The sequence below is a fragment of the Ostrea edulis genome, chromosome 5 (genome assembly GCF_947568905.1).
Source record: "Ostrea edulis chromosome 5, xbOstEdul1.1, whole genome shotgun sequence".
Taxonomy (NCBI): domain Eukaryota; kingdom Metazoa; phylum Mollusca; class Bivalvia; order Ostreida; family Ostreidae; genus Ostrea; species Ostrea edulis.
The window spans coordinates 64,601,900-64,620,792 of NC_079168.1; the positions used below are offsets into that span (position 1 = coordinate 64,601,900).

Sequence of the window (18,893 nt, forward strand, 5' to 3'; positions counted from 1 at the left end):
GACAAAAATCAGCTATTTGTTGTGAACCAGAAAGCTACATAGCAAGTATCAGTATCTCAAAAGCATCATGTTAAAAAAAACCTGCAGAAAACACATTTTATAAAAAAAAAAAAAAAGCTGAAATTCTTGGGGGAAAAAAAAGAGAGTTACACCTGATGAAAGTGATCAAACTTACTCTGCAGTTGTTAATCAAAAAACTACACAGCAAGTTTCTCATCAATATATCAAAGTGTAACAAAAACTAAGCAGAATTCAAACTGAGACTCACTGAATGATGGACTGACAGACAGATGGACAGACAAAGGAATTGACAGACAAAGAAAGAGGATTGGTATAAACTCCTCAGGTTTCATCCATAAAGAACTTATAACAATTCACCATATCAGTAATTATATTCCTGATATACAAGTATTATAGTATACATGTACCTTGAAGAATTAGACCTTGCCCTTGCACTCAAATCTGTGACCCAGTTCTAATGTATGGAGTTGATATCAAATGCGGAGATAGGTCCAACAGTTCACTTCATGCAGTGATATATGCGCTGCATTTGAATGGATTCTGAAAAGAAACTCACATTATAATGTGATCATATTGAGAGTTATGAAATAAGTCAATTTTAATCTTTCTCAGAGTTAATGTGGTTGGAATAATTTTTTTAAATTAGCATACATGTACTAGTCTTCGAGTATATGTTAAGGCTCAATATGCTCAATTTCTTATTTGAATTTTAATAAAGATATCAACATTATAGTATTCTATAAATAAAATGAACCAAAAGGTATTAAAAAGGTGTACAAAAAACTACGGTTGTAGAGATATAAATGAAAATAGTTTCAAAGTACGACCTGTGTTTTTGACACACTTTCAAAATCATATTTGCTCTTTTGCTGCATGTATCACAAGTGTATCATAATGCTTTCACCACGTGTAACTGGGCGTATCTATATATACTTGCGACATTGAATTCTATGTCTCTATGTATCTATTTTTCACTCTCTCACCAACAAACAATGCACCATTGTCTGTTGCAGGATTATTGCCCAAACCCTTTTCCCTCTCTCTCTCATACATTAAATTTACATATGATACATGTACATGAATAATCGTATTCAAGAAAATAATTTTTGAAAAAGCCAAGTCCTTCAAAATATATAACAATAATTTCAAGAATCCAATTGGCACTCATCTTGCTCGCCTTTGCTTTGGTGGCCATGGTGTGATATTTACTTGGGTTTTGACCCCTGACCTGTAAGGAGAGCTGGTCTGTGTGATTCTCCGATTTCTGACAGGCTCACACAGGTTTGTCATTTCAATAGTGACCCTGAAACCCTTTGAAATGATTTCCATTTGTATGGGCCCTAACATGATGAAGATAAAGGCAAATGATCCACAACAGAAGAAATATCGACTTACTAGGTTGCGATGCCAGAAAAATTTTCATAAGAAAAGACACATAGAGTGTGCAGTATGACCTCTTGTTGAGGAATAATTTTTTTTTATCTTATTAATGAGTTTCGTTTGCTTATATTTCATACATTTCATACTCAATCTACATGTATACTTTTCCCAAATAATTCAATTTTCTTTATAAGACTAAATAGTGCCATGTGCTAATTATAAACTGTATGCTTAATTAGAATGCAAAGATGATATTCTTATTATGCCATTATGTATTTGAGCATTCGTTGACTTGACACTGTACATCTTTAGAATTAATTCACAGGAGGAAATGGTGGTTAAATCTTGTCATTTCTGACAGATTTTAGAGATTTTCCCACACTATATCAACATTCCTCCCTACTGATCTCTCTCTTGACTTGGTAAGTCCCTCCTGGTATTTAGGCTCCGTCATTGCTTATATGTAGACATTTAATCACCGAGGTGGCTAATCACCCTGCTGGACTCATTGGTCCTTTGTATAATACCCAGTATTTCAAGTCTCCAACATAGTTTATTCTGTGGTCCCGATGAGACTGAGGCGATCATGGAATTAACGACCTGTGTGATAAGTGATCAATCTGTCTTTATTCAAATAATGCAGGTTCAAACGAATGTTTTGAAAATGTTGTTTTCTACCCAGTGATCAGAACTATAAAAGTGGCACTGAAATGAAAGAGATTTTTAAAGAGCTACATTAACCCCTTAATTTTCAAATTATGAAAAAATCTAATAACTTTGCCGTACTCTGTCTCTGAAACATATAAAAAGACTTCCAAGATAATGAGACCGTGTGCTCTCTCAAATACATGAATGTCGGAATGTATGTTTGATGTGTGGCGCAAGCAATATGCTTTGTGATGTTTTAGCACCATCAATAAAGTTGCATTGGGTCATTTTTGTTAGGAGTAAACATTATAACGAGAAAAAATCCTTTATGATCAATGGCTAATGTTTTGAATAGCTAGACTGTTTTTGAATTACCTTCATCATTTCTGTAAACAATTACACACAACATATTGTAAATTGAATGAAAGGTATCAATATTGCAAATATTGCCTTTTCGCTCGAATGAAATTGTTTCCGTTTTTGAAATCCTCATCAACATTTCCTTCCTCAATAAACAATTTCTCTGGATATGTTGGGTTTATTTCTTCACAAGTGAAAAGCTGATACAATACAGAACATTTACTGATTCCATTTTCCAACTGTGAAGTCGAGAAAAGTAAAAGATATGGGAAATGAATTCCTCATAAAGGTAATCAGACTCCTGAAATACAAACCTTGCCTTATTGAGGTGTGAAATATATAACATGTACATCATAAAGGCCTACTTGTTTTGTGCAGGTGAAGCCTGCTGTCACCTGTTGGCATCGGGATAGGTAAAACTTCTAAGTCATTAGATCTCACTGTCATTTCTTAAACTTCACTTTTCCCGTGAGAAAATTAGTGAAGCGTGGATACAAATGAATCTAGACTATCCTTGTGTATCCAGCTTACCGTAGCATAAAATGACCATGTCTCTGCCCTCTGCAGGCTTTACACGGAGGACGGGGCCAACGATAAACCCGTACAGGTGGAACAACACGCACATATATATTTTCAATAAACAAGTGCTATTATGGAAAAAAGTTTCACTTCATGCTTCTTCGTACTGAATGGAACCAATTACATGTGAAATCGTTCATTTGATTGTAAGAAAGAGTCTGTATAGATTAATAGCTCATTACAGGAGAGATATACAAATTTAATAGCATCACTGCACATATATAAAGGCTTCTTATAATATCTATAACATAAGATTTTATCAACTGGGAACTATGTTTACTTATTTCAGTACACAAATAGCATACCTCACTGTTTGATTGATGTACAAAAGTTTTCAAGTGCATTGTTTGAGGTAATTAATTATTTTCCCAACTGCTTGAATTTCATTACTTTTAATTGATCAGGAGAGATATATATTTTAACTCCAAATGACTGAGTGCATCCTGTAAGTCTGAAGCAGAATTACTGCATACAATGTGTGAAAAAAGACAATGACATAATAAATTTATTCTTAAAATAAAACAAATCTTAATATAAGGACATTGTTTTCTGTATAAACAGCTCTAAATTTGCACAATCATGTTTAAGAATTTTTTCTTTCCGTTTTCTTTTTTCCATGTCTTGAATTCCAGGATGAACTTTAGAGAATTTTACCACTGAGTGTAAATATAGCTGAATACAGTTATACCGAGGACTTGAGTAAATACAACTTTATGTTTGCTATAGTTTCACTTTCACTCTTTTCACGATAAGACAAACATTGAAATCAATACTGTAGTGACTATGACAGGATCATTATTCAAGGCAGTATTTTACATAATTCAAAATAAACGAAAAAGTGACATATAAAGAATATTATTACACCCCCACTGATAAGTAAAAGTAATATGGTAAAACTATTGCCTAGAAAATGCTCTATTCTCCTATCTCAGGACTATTCCCTGCAAAATCAGTGGAATTCCCTGGGACTACTCCCTCATTAATATTCATTAATACTTTTAACCAATCAAAATGCTCACTAGGTGGAGCATTCCAGGAATTGCAAGATCTGTGACGTAATTAAGCAAACGTCATGATAGATCAAACAGAGTATTGGCTGAAGCTAGTGTAGCGATAAATAATCTCTTTAAATTGTTTCGGTATATAATAAAACAATTACAAAATGGGCATTTCGAAAAAATAGCCAATTTATGGTCTTCCAAAGAAGTTATTTCCCTTAATGGCTTTGCCAAGACATTGTATCCCCACTGTAACTCATTGGAAGTGATATATTTAAAATTATGTGGATAATTAGTCAAAATGGAGCACTCCGAAAACCTTGAGTGAAATAATACCTCCTTACAGTATTGTAGTTAACCCAATTAACTTCTCTGATATTGTATTCAAATATACTAAGCAAAGCATTTCATTGAGAAAAACTTTAGATTGCCCTGCAATACAAAAAAAGAATTTGATAGAAAAAAATAGTCTATTTGTAAATATTGTAACAGTCGAAGATCAAACTGACTTTGATCTCTGGCCCACAGATCACTGTATACTGGAATATTTTCACTTCATTTCTCTCTTCTTTGGATTAAATTAAATTTCTGCATGTAGAGACACCTGTATAACACAAATTCAAATACGTGAAATTGTTTTGTTTTGTTTCTATTGTTTTTCAGTTTCCTAGTAAAGAATACTGTAGATCTATTTTTTCAGCAACTATCTTATCATGAACTTGCCAAAAAAAATTCCACTTGGAAAAATTTCTGTTTTGGTATATAAATTGACAATGCCAATCTTGTGAAAATGAAAAGTTCTGGTTCTAATTTCGTTCTGTGAAGATCATTCTTCATACAAATTTTTTCTTTGTTGTAAAAAAAAAATCAACAAAAAAAAATCAGTAGCCGTACACAAAACATACAATTTCCCATTAACTCATCAATTGCTGATGCGACGGTTTCACATTGTACTGATTAAGCCAACATCATACAAATCCAGTATCTGTGACAGTTTTCTAACGACAAGTCATTGACCTCCAGTATGTCTCTTTCATGTTAGCTTAAACTGGTTTACAGTAGTTAAACTGAGTCTATACTTTAAGTATCTTGATGAACATTAACAATGGCAGATCACAGGGAGGCCCCTCAAAACAGAAACTAGCTCGTCATGAATATCCTTGGAGGCAATATTTCAAAAGAAAGTGGGAGTGCATGTAGGAAAATAACATGGAGTAAACTTGGAAAAAGATGCTTTGTACACTTCACAACCTTCACGAACTTTGTACTTGATGTGAATTTTTCTTTGGATGGCTTTCCGTTGTAAAACTTGGCTTGGCTTTTTCTGGCTGTCTTCCCTGAATACAAAGGCACCTGTTCTAACAAAACATTCTGTGAACAACCCTCATAAAGCAAGACATTCTGTAATCAAATGCAGTTTAAGTCACAATTTTATCAATACATAACTTGAGAAAACCCTACAGAAGCCATAGTGCTTGTTTTACTGTTATGGCATGTTGCAGTGTTTGCAAATGAAGAATACAAATTTGTTTGATTTCCATCACTCTGCATCAAGTATGGGATTAATTCTGCTAACAATACACTACTTGACAACCAATCTAGAATTACTCTGTTTTTTTCAACATCTCAGAAATATTAATGAATTTCTTCTTACAGGTGTACTTCTATATCAAAACTGGCACTGAAATAGTAAATTATTTGTTTAGCTGTTGAATGAACTAGCCTCTGTCATGCTGTGTGTTGATATTATGAAAGAGAATTGATTATGAATTGTTGAAACATAGGACAGCCTGGTGTTCCTGTTTTCAGGATCGTTTGACTCTAAGAATTGCAGTTCATTGACGAACATGCTTAATCACTTTAACATTCCTATTCATTAAGTTCATATTTCAATTAATATCTCAAGCTCAATTTAATTAATTGCTCAAGGCAAAGTTCCAGGTCCATATTCACAACCAGCTACCTGCTGATAGGGGAGAGGATCATACATTTTGAACAAAGTTTTTGACAATGATAAAATATCTGTCCATATTTTGCTTGCTATGATACTCAGAGATAGCACACAGCATGAAAGACACTGTAGCAAAAATACAAAGTCCCCAGACAAGAAATACCATCTCATTGGTGTATTGCACATAAAATCCTAACATATGTAGTTCAGCAAAACATGGTTATAGTGAACCCCCAGGGCCAGCAAATATATATATATATATCATATCCAATACAATATTTTTGTTCTTTTCCACTCATATGGGAGAAAATATCACTTTGCAATACGCGTGAATTCGTAATAAGTGTGTTATAAGTGTGTTGGTTATCGCATGTTTGACTGTAGTATAGTGTCTGTATTAGAGTCAGGTCTTACTTATATCTTGTTAAATGGGTGAATTTAATTTGACTTCTCTGTGACAGGTGCTCCTATGGATGGCAAGGTGCTCTGTGTGACCAGTGCATCCCCTACCCCGGCTGTAAGCATGGCTCTTGCAATGGTTCACCATGGAGCTGTGTTTGTGACATGAACTGGGGAGGAATACTCTGTGATAAAGGTAGGTATAGCAACGTAAACAAAAAGCTGTCTACATAAACTGTATACAGGGACTATGTACACTACAGAAAAAACATACCAACAAATCTTCTGTGTCACCCCAAATCTATACAAATAGGAAAATATATCACTCAAATCTTCAGTGTCACCTCAAATCTATACAAATAGGAAAATATATCACTCAAATCTTCTGTGTCACCTCAAATCTATACAAATAGGAAAATATATCACTCAAATCTTCTGTGTCACCTCAAATCTATACAAATAGGAAAATATATCACTCAAATCTTCTGTGTCACCTCAAATCTTCTGTCACCCTAAATCTATACAAATAGGAAAATATACCATTCAAATCTTCTGTGTCACCTCAAATCTATACAAATAGGAAAATATATCACTCAAATCTTCTGTGTCACCTCAAATCTTCTGTCACCCTAAATCTATACAAATAGGAAAATATACCATTCAAATCTTCTATGTACCCCAAATCTATACAAATAGGAAAACAAACCACTCAAATCTTCTGTCACCCTAAATCTATACAAATAGGAAAATATACCATTCAAATCTTCTATGTACCCCAAATCTATACAAATAGGAAAACATACCATTCAAATCTTCTATGTCACCCCAAAGCTATACAAATAGGAAGAAATACCACCCAAATCAAACACTCAAATCTTCTGTGTCATCCTAAATCTATACAAATAGGAAAACACACCACTTGCAAAACTTCTGTGTCACCCTAAAGCTGTTAAATAGGAAGAAATACCACCCAAATCTTCTATGTCACCCCAAATCTATACAAATAGGAAAACATGCCACTCAAATGTTAATATATTACCCATCGATGTCCCATTTAGCTTTAAAATATTGTCAGATTTTGACACCATGCAATTCCAAGACTTATTATCATGATAATTAATGTATCTACCAGCATAATATTTTAAAATGTTAATGTTTGAATGTACAAGGAGAACAAACTGAAATGACCACTCTGATATTTTGATGGACAAGTCACTGTATGAAGTTGCACATCAGTGAGAACATTAAAACCCCCTTTATTGCTAGCATGATATTTTTTATCCATTCTGAAGATGATTCACAAACTACAGAAAACATGTGATTGATTTTACAGGGTTTTCATTGACTTAAGTTATCATTTACGGTTCACATTAAACTTACCAGCATCCTTTAAACGAGATGCCCATTGACCATAATGCCCACTGGGATTTTTCATTCACAAATATTTTGGACCCCTTATTAATGGCCCCACAAAAAAACCAAATGTCATGATTCAAAACAAGCTGAAATACTCACACTACCATGATGCTTGCATCAATTTGACAAACTGCAATCATACTACATGTATATTTGTAAATCATTCTTGAAAATAAAAGATTTCAGATACCTGGTGTTCCAGAAGGAAAATTTTTTATACCTTTATTTTGTATTCTCCACTAAATGCTAAGGCATTATTTTATTATATATATAGAATAAGCTTTTAGTTTTTTCTATATTACTTTTATAAAACTTGGCACCTATCTGAAACGACAGGTTTTTTTTTAGTCTACACTACATCAGAAAGTCTGCAATATTTTCTTCTTGAAATGAACCCAGCTGGCAAAGAGCTTTCCCTATCTCATATTTATACATTGATAATATCTCCTCTCACAAGGGCTAAGCCTGTTTGGGCCCGAACTCTGTGATATCATAAATATAGAAAGTCTATATTTATGGTATCACAGAGTTCGGGCCCAAACGGGCTTAGCCCCTGCGTTTCCTCTAGGACTTAAGCGTGACCTTTCAGTAATCTGAATTCCTGTTTACTCAATAATGTTCTATGACAAATTTGGTTAAGATCGGCTTAATGATTCTGAAGAAGATAAAAATGTGAAGAGTTTACCAGACTATATATGCATGTACAGACAGTCAACTTAAGAACACTTGACACAAACAAAATAATAGATGCATGGGTTGATACAAATATTTTTTTTTTTTTGGGGGCTTAGTTTGGTTGTAATAAGTATAAATATGAAATATTCCTTTAAAAAAGATAAGGGACTCGTAATTTTTCTATGATGTTCAAAAGTTTAACCATATTACCCATCACTATCTCATATCCCTGTTTTGGACTTTAGTGAGAAATCATCAAATCATAGAAATAAATTACATTGCACATGATAAATTGTTTTCAATTTTCTTTCACATAAATTTAGCTTTCATTTTCATCTGACATTAATGAAAAAGTTTGCAGCAAATGTCATTAAAGTCAGAAATGTTCCCTAAAACCTTTCGTGCAGATGAGCTAAAGAAGAGGAGACGTACTTCGTCAGCTTCAAGTTTAGAATTCATGCTTTCTGTGAAACATAAAAATTCACAAATGAATAATGAAGACACAGTGTTGATGTTACTTGTCAATGTGTTCTGAGGATTTCCTCAATTTTTCATTAAATTGTCCATCAGACATGAAATCCGAAACTAATAAGCAGAACATGATCAAAAGCCTGAACACTGGGGTCTGAATTGATCAGTCAGATGACTACTAATGTCTTCCCTATTTTCTTAAAACTTTATAGAATTTATATACCAGCATAAAAGGAGAAGATTTTAGATATGTAGGAAAGTTTGTGGTGGTTAAAGAGGTTCATAAACTAACCAATATTTCTTGATCAATGTAGTCAGTATTATGAAGAATATCAATTTTATAAAGATTAGGTTTGCATTTCTTTGGAATATGTAAAAAAGATGTTAAAACGCTCTCTCTTCCAAGTGCTGGGGAGTTCATCACTTACTTGCTAATGGGCCTATCCTGGCAAAGAAGGGCATTTTGACCTCCAAGGTGAAAGACTCGTATGATTGCTTTTCCACTTGTAAAACTAGGGGAACAGAGAACTCAAAAGCAATAAAATACCAGCATATTTTCATCATACATTCATTAAAGAGTTTTGTACACTAGAAAATCTCATTCCTGTCAGACCTCTTGTGAATAACAAAAAGAAAAAGGTGTTTAAAACTTTGTAAATTTCTGTGCATACTTTTCATCAGTGGTAAGGGTTTCATAAAGCAATATATCATGGTTTTAGTAAAATATACCCCCCTACAAAGAAGCGATTATAAATGTTTCCTTTTTACTTTCATGGGCTAAAAAAATATTGCTGTCAGTACAAAGGGAAGGGGGAGGGGGTAGATTAGTCTTGGTGCAAAAGAGTCAGACATCTTTATGACTTGCCTGAAGATAATGGATCAAGTTGGCAACAATATGGCGAAATGAATTCTCTTTATTAACAAAAAACAATAGAAAGGGAATGTTGCCTCTGACACTGTATATTACAGTTCATTCCATTTAAATTTATTGTTCCTTGTAATGGTAAGTGTAGATTAACTTGGGATAAAGTATCGCTCTCTCTCTCATGCTGCTGGGATGGAATTGAAACACATAATCAGCTAAAAAACAAAACAAAAATCAAGTGATTGCTTTTATGAATTCCACACATGATAAAGGACAGGTTATCAAACATCTAAAAATCAGCTCATGAACAAATTGATGTCTAGAGAATGCCAAGGGCCATAACTCTTACATGTAAGGCAATTCAATATGGCTCTTAAGGTATGAAACGAGCCAATTATGAAACATCCTAGAAAACCCACTGTTAGTCTCGCTAATATCGTCTGAAACCCAAGGTCGGTCTGCACTTGCGAGACATAGGACTGTACAGTTGTTTTCTGATGAGGAATAAGGAATAATAACTGTCTATTTTTGGGGTAAATGGGGCAATACCTAAATGAGATTGTAATAATTCACATAAATAGCAGTGCTGGTATATCATCCTCATATGCCAAAAATATGAGACAGATATTTCAGATATTTGCATAAGTCAAATATTTCTTTGTTTTGATCAACTGAGAAGGGTAATTAGGAGATGCACAGTTTACTAATTTCAAATGGAAAATAAAAGCTTGTTTTCTGTACGATACAATATAAGAAGAAAAGAAGAATTTATTATTTTATCCAAAATCTACTTAATTTATAAAATTTTTAGAAATGAAGCCAGCAACTCAATTTCATAATGTAGCACATATAAATTTCTCCTCACAAAGATCTGAATTACTGCGGTCGTCATCATCCATGCCAGAATGGAGGGATATGTAAGAACACCGCCCCTGACAGTTATGAGTGCACATGCTCTGAGGGATATTCTGGAGTCAAATGTGAAATTGGTGAGCAATATCTTCTTATAACAATTAAGGCACATGTAAATGATTGATTGATTGATTGTATCTTGCTTAAAGTCTCTCTCGATGTAAATGAAAAAAAAGAAATTCGTAAGATGACATTAAACAACACAGTTACACAAGTCTAGATATCATTCAATATTTTGCTTCAAGTAAAAAAATACAGATCCTTGTTTGTTTAATTTACTTGCATTTTTGAAATTTGAATTTGTGCTTTTGCTATAACTGACAAGAATTTCATTCATGTTTTCTTTCCCCCTTATAGCTGAGCATGCATGTTCCACCCAGCCTTGTAAAAATGGTGCCAGTTGTATCGACACAACAGGGGGCTATATCTGTACCTGTGCCCCAGGCTGGACGGGGGCATTCTGTGAAGCCAGTAAGTCATTCTATGAAGCCAGTAAGTCAGGAATACCACGACATATTCATATCAATATCACATTTTTATACAACTACACAGAAATAGCAGAGAATGAGGAATTTGATGAATCTGAAAAGTATGCCATAACAATCAGTTTCTGCTGTGTCCTTTTTTTAAATTGGATTGAATCGTGTGATTGGCCAGAGCCAGTTTATTTAGCTTTTTGACTAGTTTGGGATAATGACGTGACATTTATAATAAACAAGCCTTTCCATCATCACTTCATTCACTTTTGTAGATGTCAATGAGTGTGCTTCAGATCCCTGTCTCCACGGTGGTACATGTGTCGATGACGTTAACAGCTACAGGTGCTTATGTCCCCCGGGGTGGGGAGGCGCTCACTGTCAGCTGGACTCAGATGAGTGTAGTGGTAGTCCTTGTGTAAACGCACACTCATGTGAGGATCTCCAAGGAGGATACAAGTGTCACTGTCAGCTGGGCTGGACTGGGAAGAACTGTGACAAGAGTAGGTGGAATGACACTGACATCACAAAATTGGTTTCCCCAAATCAATCCCATGCATTTAGTTTAGTTGTGTTTTTCACGAACCCATAAACACATGGATCCACAGACACATGCTATTATGTGTACAGGGGCAAGGGGTAGATCTTTCCAATTTTCAAAGAGAGCGGTGGCAGCACCAAAAATGTCACAAAATAGACTCCTTATTGGTAAAAAAAAAAAGTTTGGTTTGGTTGATGTTATTCTTAAACTTTGAAAATCAAATGCTTTACAAAAAGGGTAGCATCACCGGTTTTCTTCTCTTGAGTATGAAATATGACATCACAAAAATATTGGGTCCCCCCCCCCCCCCCCCCCCTATTTTTTGTTGTTGCAAAATATGTGGAAAATAGGGGGTTTTGTCAACAGAATTTTGAATATCTAATATGGTCCAAATTCAGGAATTCACCACCTTAGTTTTGAAGTATAATGTGTAAAATGGCACAAATAAATAGATGTGGTGATGTGTTGCAAATCTATGATTTTCAAAGCCAATTCATAAAACATTTTTATCATACTGTGTAGATATTTGAAGAATGCTGGTAAATTATTCATGATTATGATGTCACAATTAGAATACTGTGACTACGAAATATAAGATATTCATTAAATATATTTATCGTACTCATAGCATTTATTTCATAGCAGAGATCGCTCAGATCTACTGACTGAGCAGTTTTGGTATTTTCGAGGGCAGCTTTTTATAAACAAAGCACTTTGTTCTTCTTCATCCAAATAGGGAGGTGGTACATCCCTGGTAACTTTAGATCCACCACCACAGTATATATCCCTTTTTCCTCCCCCTAGCTGCTATGACGTGAGGGGATATGAAATGTATTTGTTGATTAGAGATTACAGGTTTGACAAAGTTGTCCTCCCCTTCTTATCAATTTGTAAACTCATTTTATGGATCAGAAATATTCACCTTCAACAAATATTTATGAACTTTATAAAGATTTCTGGATCAAGACAAAGTTTGGAAACATGGAGGAGATGTAAACAATGTCCAAAAAAACCACATTATGCAGCAAAAATCATAAAAGATGAGAATTCAAAATAAGACTTTGCCAGTACATTTGGCCCGTGCGTTGGGTGCAGCTCTTGTCAGCTTCATAAGTCAGGAATTTTATTTTGAGATAGAGTATACAAAACTCTGATTTTGCTTTAAAAAGCTGCCAATTTCTTCTTCAATATTACAAACACTCTGCCGTATCTCAAAACAAATTTATGCAAAAATTTGGAAAGCTTTATAGCATCCCATCCATCATTGTGTGTGGTCAGTGAAAATGAAATAATAACAATATTGTTGGTACACTGATGTATCAAGTGAAGTGATCACTTATATATGAAATGTTAAATGTCAGTAGATTTCAATTTGATGGGGCTCTTAATGACTGAGTTGATTATATTTATATTTGCATTTTGACAGACATTAATGATTGCCACCATCAATGCCAGCATGGAGGACACTGCGTGGTAAGGGCTGTTTCAATCACTCAGCAACATATATAGGGAGACTCTGTCTGATTCATGCACTCTCCAAAAAATTTGATCTCTACAAATTTCATAGCATAATCAAAGAGCCATTGCATTGCAAGAAAGATAACTCCTTAAAATCAACCCCTCAGTCAATGAAATGTTTTGTTTTTTTAATTTTAGGATCTGGTGAATTCCTACCATTGTGCCTGTCTGCCAGGCTACACTGGTCGCCACTGTGAGACAGAGATTTGTGAGTGTTGTAGTTCACCATGCCAGAATGGGGCCACATGTCACGAACAGGTGGCTGGTTACACCTGTGAGTGCCAGGTGGGCTACACCGGATTCAATTGCCAGGTATCATCATCTTTTCTCTTGCTTGTATTGAATTTTATAATTTTCAGATTACTTTTATCGTAATGACTACTGACAGTCATTCCTTCAGAGAGTGAGTTTTCTGTCTTTGTACAGATTGATGTGGATCCCTGTCATCCTAATCCCTGTATGAATGGGGCTAGTTGTTTCAATGTCCAGGGGGACTACTACTGTCACTGCTCAGACCACTGGGAAGGCAGGCACTGTGAGAACACAAGGTCAACATGCTCATCAGGGTCATGTCAAGGTAAGTTAACAGAGAATGTAAGGTCAACATGTACATCAGGGTCATGTTAAGGTAAGTCAATGCACAACATGAGATCAACATCAGTCAGGGTCAAGTCCAGGTAAGTCAATAGAGAACATGAGGTTGACATGAGTCAGGGTCGTCTCTAGGTAAGTCAGCACAAAATGTAAGGTCACCACAAGTCAGGGTTGTCTCTAGGTAAGTCAGCACAAAATGTAAGGTCACCACAAGTCAGGGTTGTCTCTAGGTAAGTCAGCACAAAATGTAAGGTCACCACAAGCCGGGGTCGTCTCTAGGTAAGTCAGCACAAAATGTAAGGTCACCACAAGTCAGGGTCATCTCTAGGTAAGTCAACACAAAATGTAAGGTCACCACAAATCAGGGTCGTCTCTAGGTAAGTCAGCACAAAATGTAAGATCACCGCAAGTCAGGGTCGTCTCTAGGTAAGTCAGCACAAAATGTAAGGTCACCACAAGTCGGGGTCGTCTCTAGGTAAGTCAGCACAAAATGTAAGGTCACCACAAGTCAGGGTCGTCTCTAGGTAAGTCAACACAAAATGTAAGATCACCACAAGTCAGGGTCGTCTCTAGGTAAGTCAGCACAAAATGTAAGGTCACCACAAGTCGGGGTCGTCTCTAGGTAAGTCAGCACAAAATGTAAGGTCACCACAAGTCAGGGTCGTCTCTAGGTAAGTCAACACAAAATGTAAGGTCACCACAAATCAGGGTCGTCTCTAGGTAAGTCAGCACAAAATGTAAGGTCACCACAAGTCAGGGTTGTCTCTAGGTAAGTCAACACAAAATGCAAGGTCACCATGAGTCAGGGTCATCCCTTGGTAAGTCAACACGGAATGTAAGGTCACCATGAGTCAGGTTCATCCCTAGGTAAGTCATCATCCCTAGTTTAGTCAACACGGAATGCAAGGTCAACATGAATCAGGGTCATCTCAAGGTAAGTTAAAATCTGGATCTGCCAATGTATTCTATAAAATGATCAACTATATTTTGATGTTAAGTGACAGAATCAAAGTATTAAGCTAAAAGGACAAAAATATTTGGCATAAATATGCATGCTGAGTCAAGAAAATTGCTTGCTTCTGTATCAAACTTCCTTCAGGAGAGAGACAGCCAGACTAGATGAAACATGAAACTAGGCGTCACTGGTTTGTATGAAGTAACATACAGTCAGAGTTTAGTAGACATTAAAGACATAATGGGTGTCAAGATATGAGACTAGCACAACAACTCTTATTCATCCTATGACTTAGCATTGAACCAGAGACAAGAAATCTGATTACTTGTGAATTGCATACATAAAAAGTCTCCATTTTATCTAGACATCTTGAAGGCAAACATGTGTCACTATCTATTTCAGTGATAGACAGTTGCACCATCGCCCTGCAGTCTAACCATACCGAGATGGGCGGGGTACACCTCATCTCCTCCAATGTGTGTGGGAGGTATGGCATGTGCATCAGTAAACCTGATGGCGGTTTCACTTGTGCATGTGACCTTGGATTCACAGGGACCTATTGCCAGGAGAGTGAGTATAATAATTAGACATTTCAATCGATTCCAGAATGGCTGACTGGTTTCATGCACCAGTCATATTATATATCTGTAAGAGAATCAGTAAGATGATCATCATTTGTTTTCATTGACCAGAATATTGCATTAACAGTTTAACAACTACATTGTAAAATTCTTTCAAAATATCTCCAAGCAATGTACAATGTGGGGCTCTGCAAGTAGGAAGTAATTCTAAAAAGAGGGGGGTGGGATGGGAAATATACTCTCATATACATTCAATGAATTTCTATGTAAATGTTCAAATGTTATAAGAAGTGGGGTTGGGAGGGGCTGCCCCAAATTCCTATGTGTGCTGAACAATGGTATTGGGCTATGTAGACATCTGTGTGCTGACATTGATAGCAAACATTTTGTGTATGAATCAACTCTTTAACTTGGGAGAGCCCTAATTTTCAATGATCAATATTCATAACTTTTGAATATAGATTTAAAATTTAAAAAAAAAAAAAACACAGCTTAAAAACATTTCTTTGAAAACATAGCAAACTAATGTGGATTTTGAAACTGGTTAAAATCATTTCAACTGAGTAACCATTTTTAAAACTGGTTGAAAATTCACATCCCTAATAGTCTTTACATATCAAAACTTGAATTTTCAAAAGAAGCCTGCATTCCTTCAAATTTTCAAGAACTTGAACAAATAACTGTTCATATTAACTCCCTGAAATATAAATGGTGTTTTTTTTCTCCCGTAGACGTAAATGACTGTAAAAAGAATCCATGCCTCAATGGGGGCACCTGCATTGATGGCATCAACAATTACCAGTGCATCTGTAGAGAGGGGTGGGAAGGAGTTCACTGCAACATCAGTAAGTCTCTCACAAGTATTCTCAATCATTTCTGAAGATTCATATTCCCATTTCTCATGAAATAATTTATACTGCAGATAAGAATGAATGCTCACCGAATCCTTGTCGTAATGGCGGCTTCTGCATCGACTTGGTGGCAGATTTTGTCTGTGAATGTATCAACGGCTGGAAGGGCAAAACATGCACTCTCAGTAAGTCTCCATGCAAAATCTGAATAGACATTGTTATGCCTTATTTGTTATGGATGACCTAACTGAGATTTTTCCACAACAGGAGACTCTCAGTGTGATAGAGACACATGCAAGAATGGCGGCACCTGTAGTGACCTGGGAGATGCTTTCACCTGTAACTGTCCCAAGAAATTTGAAGGCAGTACATGCCAACTCTGTAAGCCATTTCAAATTCTTCATACATCTGCTAGGAGACAAATTCAATCTCAATTACAAAAAAGAAATTTTCACATTTGGATTTTCCTGCTCTTCTGCTGTAGCCTCCATAAAAGCCTGTGACTCCTCCCCCTGTCACCACGGAGGGACCTGTGTGAACAGCGGCGACAGCTTCACCTGCATCTGTAAGGATGGCTACGAGGGACCGTTGTGTGAGGCCGACATCAATAACTGTAACCCATTCCCATGGTAGATACTTGGTCTTTAGAATGTGATCATTCCAAACTTTACTTATTACCTTTCTAGGTGAATCTTACTTCTGCTTCTTTCATTCAGTTACAATGGTGGTCGCTGTATTGATGGGATTAACTGGTACAGGTGTGAATGTGCCAAAGGCTTTGCTGGGCCTGACTGCCGTGTCAGTAAGTAGGACAAGATATATCAGTCAAAAAGTTAACTGCATGCAGAAACATAGAAATGGAATTTCATACAAGATGATTCACTGCAGGAGATTGTGTAAAATTTCAAAATCCAATGCAATCTATGCATGTTTGATTTTTTTTCAGGCATGAAAGAGTGCTTTTTTTTCTTTCAGACATAAATGAGTGTGCCTCGTCGCCCTGTACTTTTGGCAGCACCTGTATTGATGGTATAGGTGATTACAAATGTATCTGTCCACCTGGTCGTACAGGAATGAAGTGTGAGGAGGTTGTAGGACAGGTCCCATCTCCGCTTTCTTGTGAATTCAACCGCAGGATCTACTCGGATCAAACCACATGGGAACATGAGTGCAATTCTTGCACCTGTTCCAATGGCGTCATTAGATGCAGTAAGGTAAGACGATCAACACAAATACCGACACTTCCAGTGTTTTTTCCCTGTGTTTGCCTTTGGTATCTTTACTAATTGTAATGACAGCCATCTCCTCATGAATGTGATGCAGTTGTGAACAATGCGCAAATGAATTTTAATAAATATAGAACAGCTATTTTAATAGCTGGGAATTCCAACAGAAATGAAAATATGTCCGGGTATGAACTGCAGTGCTTCATGCTAGTAGCATACTTTTCTTGACATGCTAACATGCTTCATGAAGTATACTGGCATGGACTGTCACAGATCATACTCTCTTGCATTTTCAAAACTGAAATTCATTTCTTAAATAAACAGATGTAGGTTTCCTAGAAAGTAATATGTATTCAATTGATGAACTTTTAATTTTCTGCACAATTTTCTTATCAAATTCTTAACATTTTGTTGAATCGTATCACAATCACAAAATCATTTACATTACATCACCATTACTACGACTTTAAAGACTTTCTATTCATACTAATTTACTGCTGATACTTTAGATTTGGTGTGGACCAAAGAACTGCATCTCCCATCAGAACACCACAGAACCCCTGCAGGTGTGCAGCCCCCTGCAGTCTTGTGTAGTGCAAACTAAACACAACTGCTTTGTTCCCCCTTGTCTTCCCTGGGGTCAGTGCAAGGATCTGGACAAAATCAATGACCCTCTCCCCCAAAGCATCAACACAAAATGTGTTCCCAATGCAGCAGAACTTGGCAACAATTGTGCCAAAATCACTCTTATATTTGAGCTCAAAAAGATGCCAGTGGTAAGTTTCTTATGGATCAATGTTGATAACAGATGTGCTTGATAAGTAGAAAATAATCCACGCCTCAAAGGTGTACCTAAAGTTTCAATAATTTAAGGGGAAAAAAATGTTTTTGTCTAAATGTTTGGCATCACAAGAAATTTCCGTCTTGCTTGCAGGGCATCACCGTAGAATTCATCTGTGACACTCTGCGTGAATTCTCCATGATACGAGAATTGTCACATGATCAAAAGATCTACATTTTATGTGGGATCCAGTCTGCTCATCCAGACACTATAGAAGTGCTCATAGTAAGTCGATTACACTTACCTTCTAAACAAGCCAGGCTTTACTCTTCTCAATCCGAATCAAATTTTGATCTTGACAGCAAATTGATCCACGATGCTTGCCAGTCAGTCACAGTAATGCTTGGAAAAAAATTTATAAATCTTATAAAGTTATCAAAATTTAGATTGTTTTTACTGCTGGTTTACCAGTTTTATGGAGAGTAAAATTTCTGAGATTATGTACCTTCTCTTCTTTCAGTCCTCTGAGAGTTTGTCGGGACAATCTGATGAACTGGACCCAGAATTGAAATCTGCAGTCCATAAATTGACCAGTATTATCAGCCACAAAAAATCCAACAGCAGCGCCTTGTCTGCAGTTATCGAGGTCACCGTGGAAACGATTGTTGTCAACTCTGCTGCAAAGTCAGGTAAGA

The 18,893-nt window shown here is 35.9% G+C and overlaps 1 protein-coding gene across 1 annotated transcript in view; it reads left to right on the forward strand.

Moving 5' to 3' along the window:
* Positions 1-18,893, forward strand: part of LOC125650351 (protein jagged-1b-like) — a 52,192-nt gene that overhangs the window by 30,176 nt on the left and 3,123 nt on the right. The window contains exons 5-21 of the mRNA XM_048878568.2: positions 6,399-6,532; positions 10,633-10,752; positions 11,033-11,146; positions 11,427-11,654; positions 13,119-13,165; positions 13,349-13,522; positions 13,637-13,787; positions 15,162-15,329; positions 16,072-16,185; positions 16,263-16,376; positions 16,459-16,572; positions 16,676-16,820; positions 16,908-16,993; positions 17,167-17,405; positions 17,927-18,193; positions 18,352-18,483; positions 18,719-18,887. Coding sequence (XP_048734525.1) covers positions 6,399-6,532; positions 10,633-10,752; positions 11,033-11,146; positions 11,427-11,654; positions 13,119-13,165; positions 13,349-13,522; positions 13,637-13,787; positions 15,162-15,329; positions 16,072-16,185; positions 16,263-16,376; positions 16,459-16,572; positions 16,676-16,820; positions 16,908-16,993; positions 17,167-17,405; positions 17,927-18,193; positions 18,352-18,483; positions 18,719-18,887 — 2,516 coding nt within the window. The remainder of the gene's footprint in view (positions 1-6,398; positions 6,533-10,632; positions 10,753-11,032; positions 11,147-11,426; positions 11,655-13,118; positions 13,166-13,348; positions 13,523-13,636; positions 13,788-15,161; positions 15,330-16,071; positions 16,186-16,262; positions 16,377-16,458; positions 16,573-16,675; positions 16,821-16,907; positions 16,994-17,166; positions 17,406-17,926; positions 18,194-18,351; positions 18,484-18,718; positions 18,888-18,893) is intronic.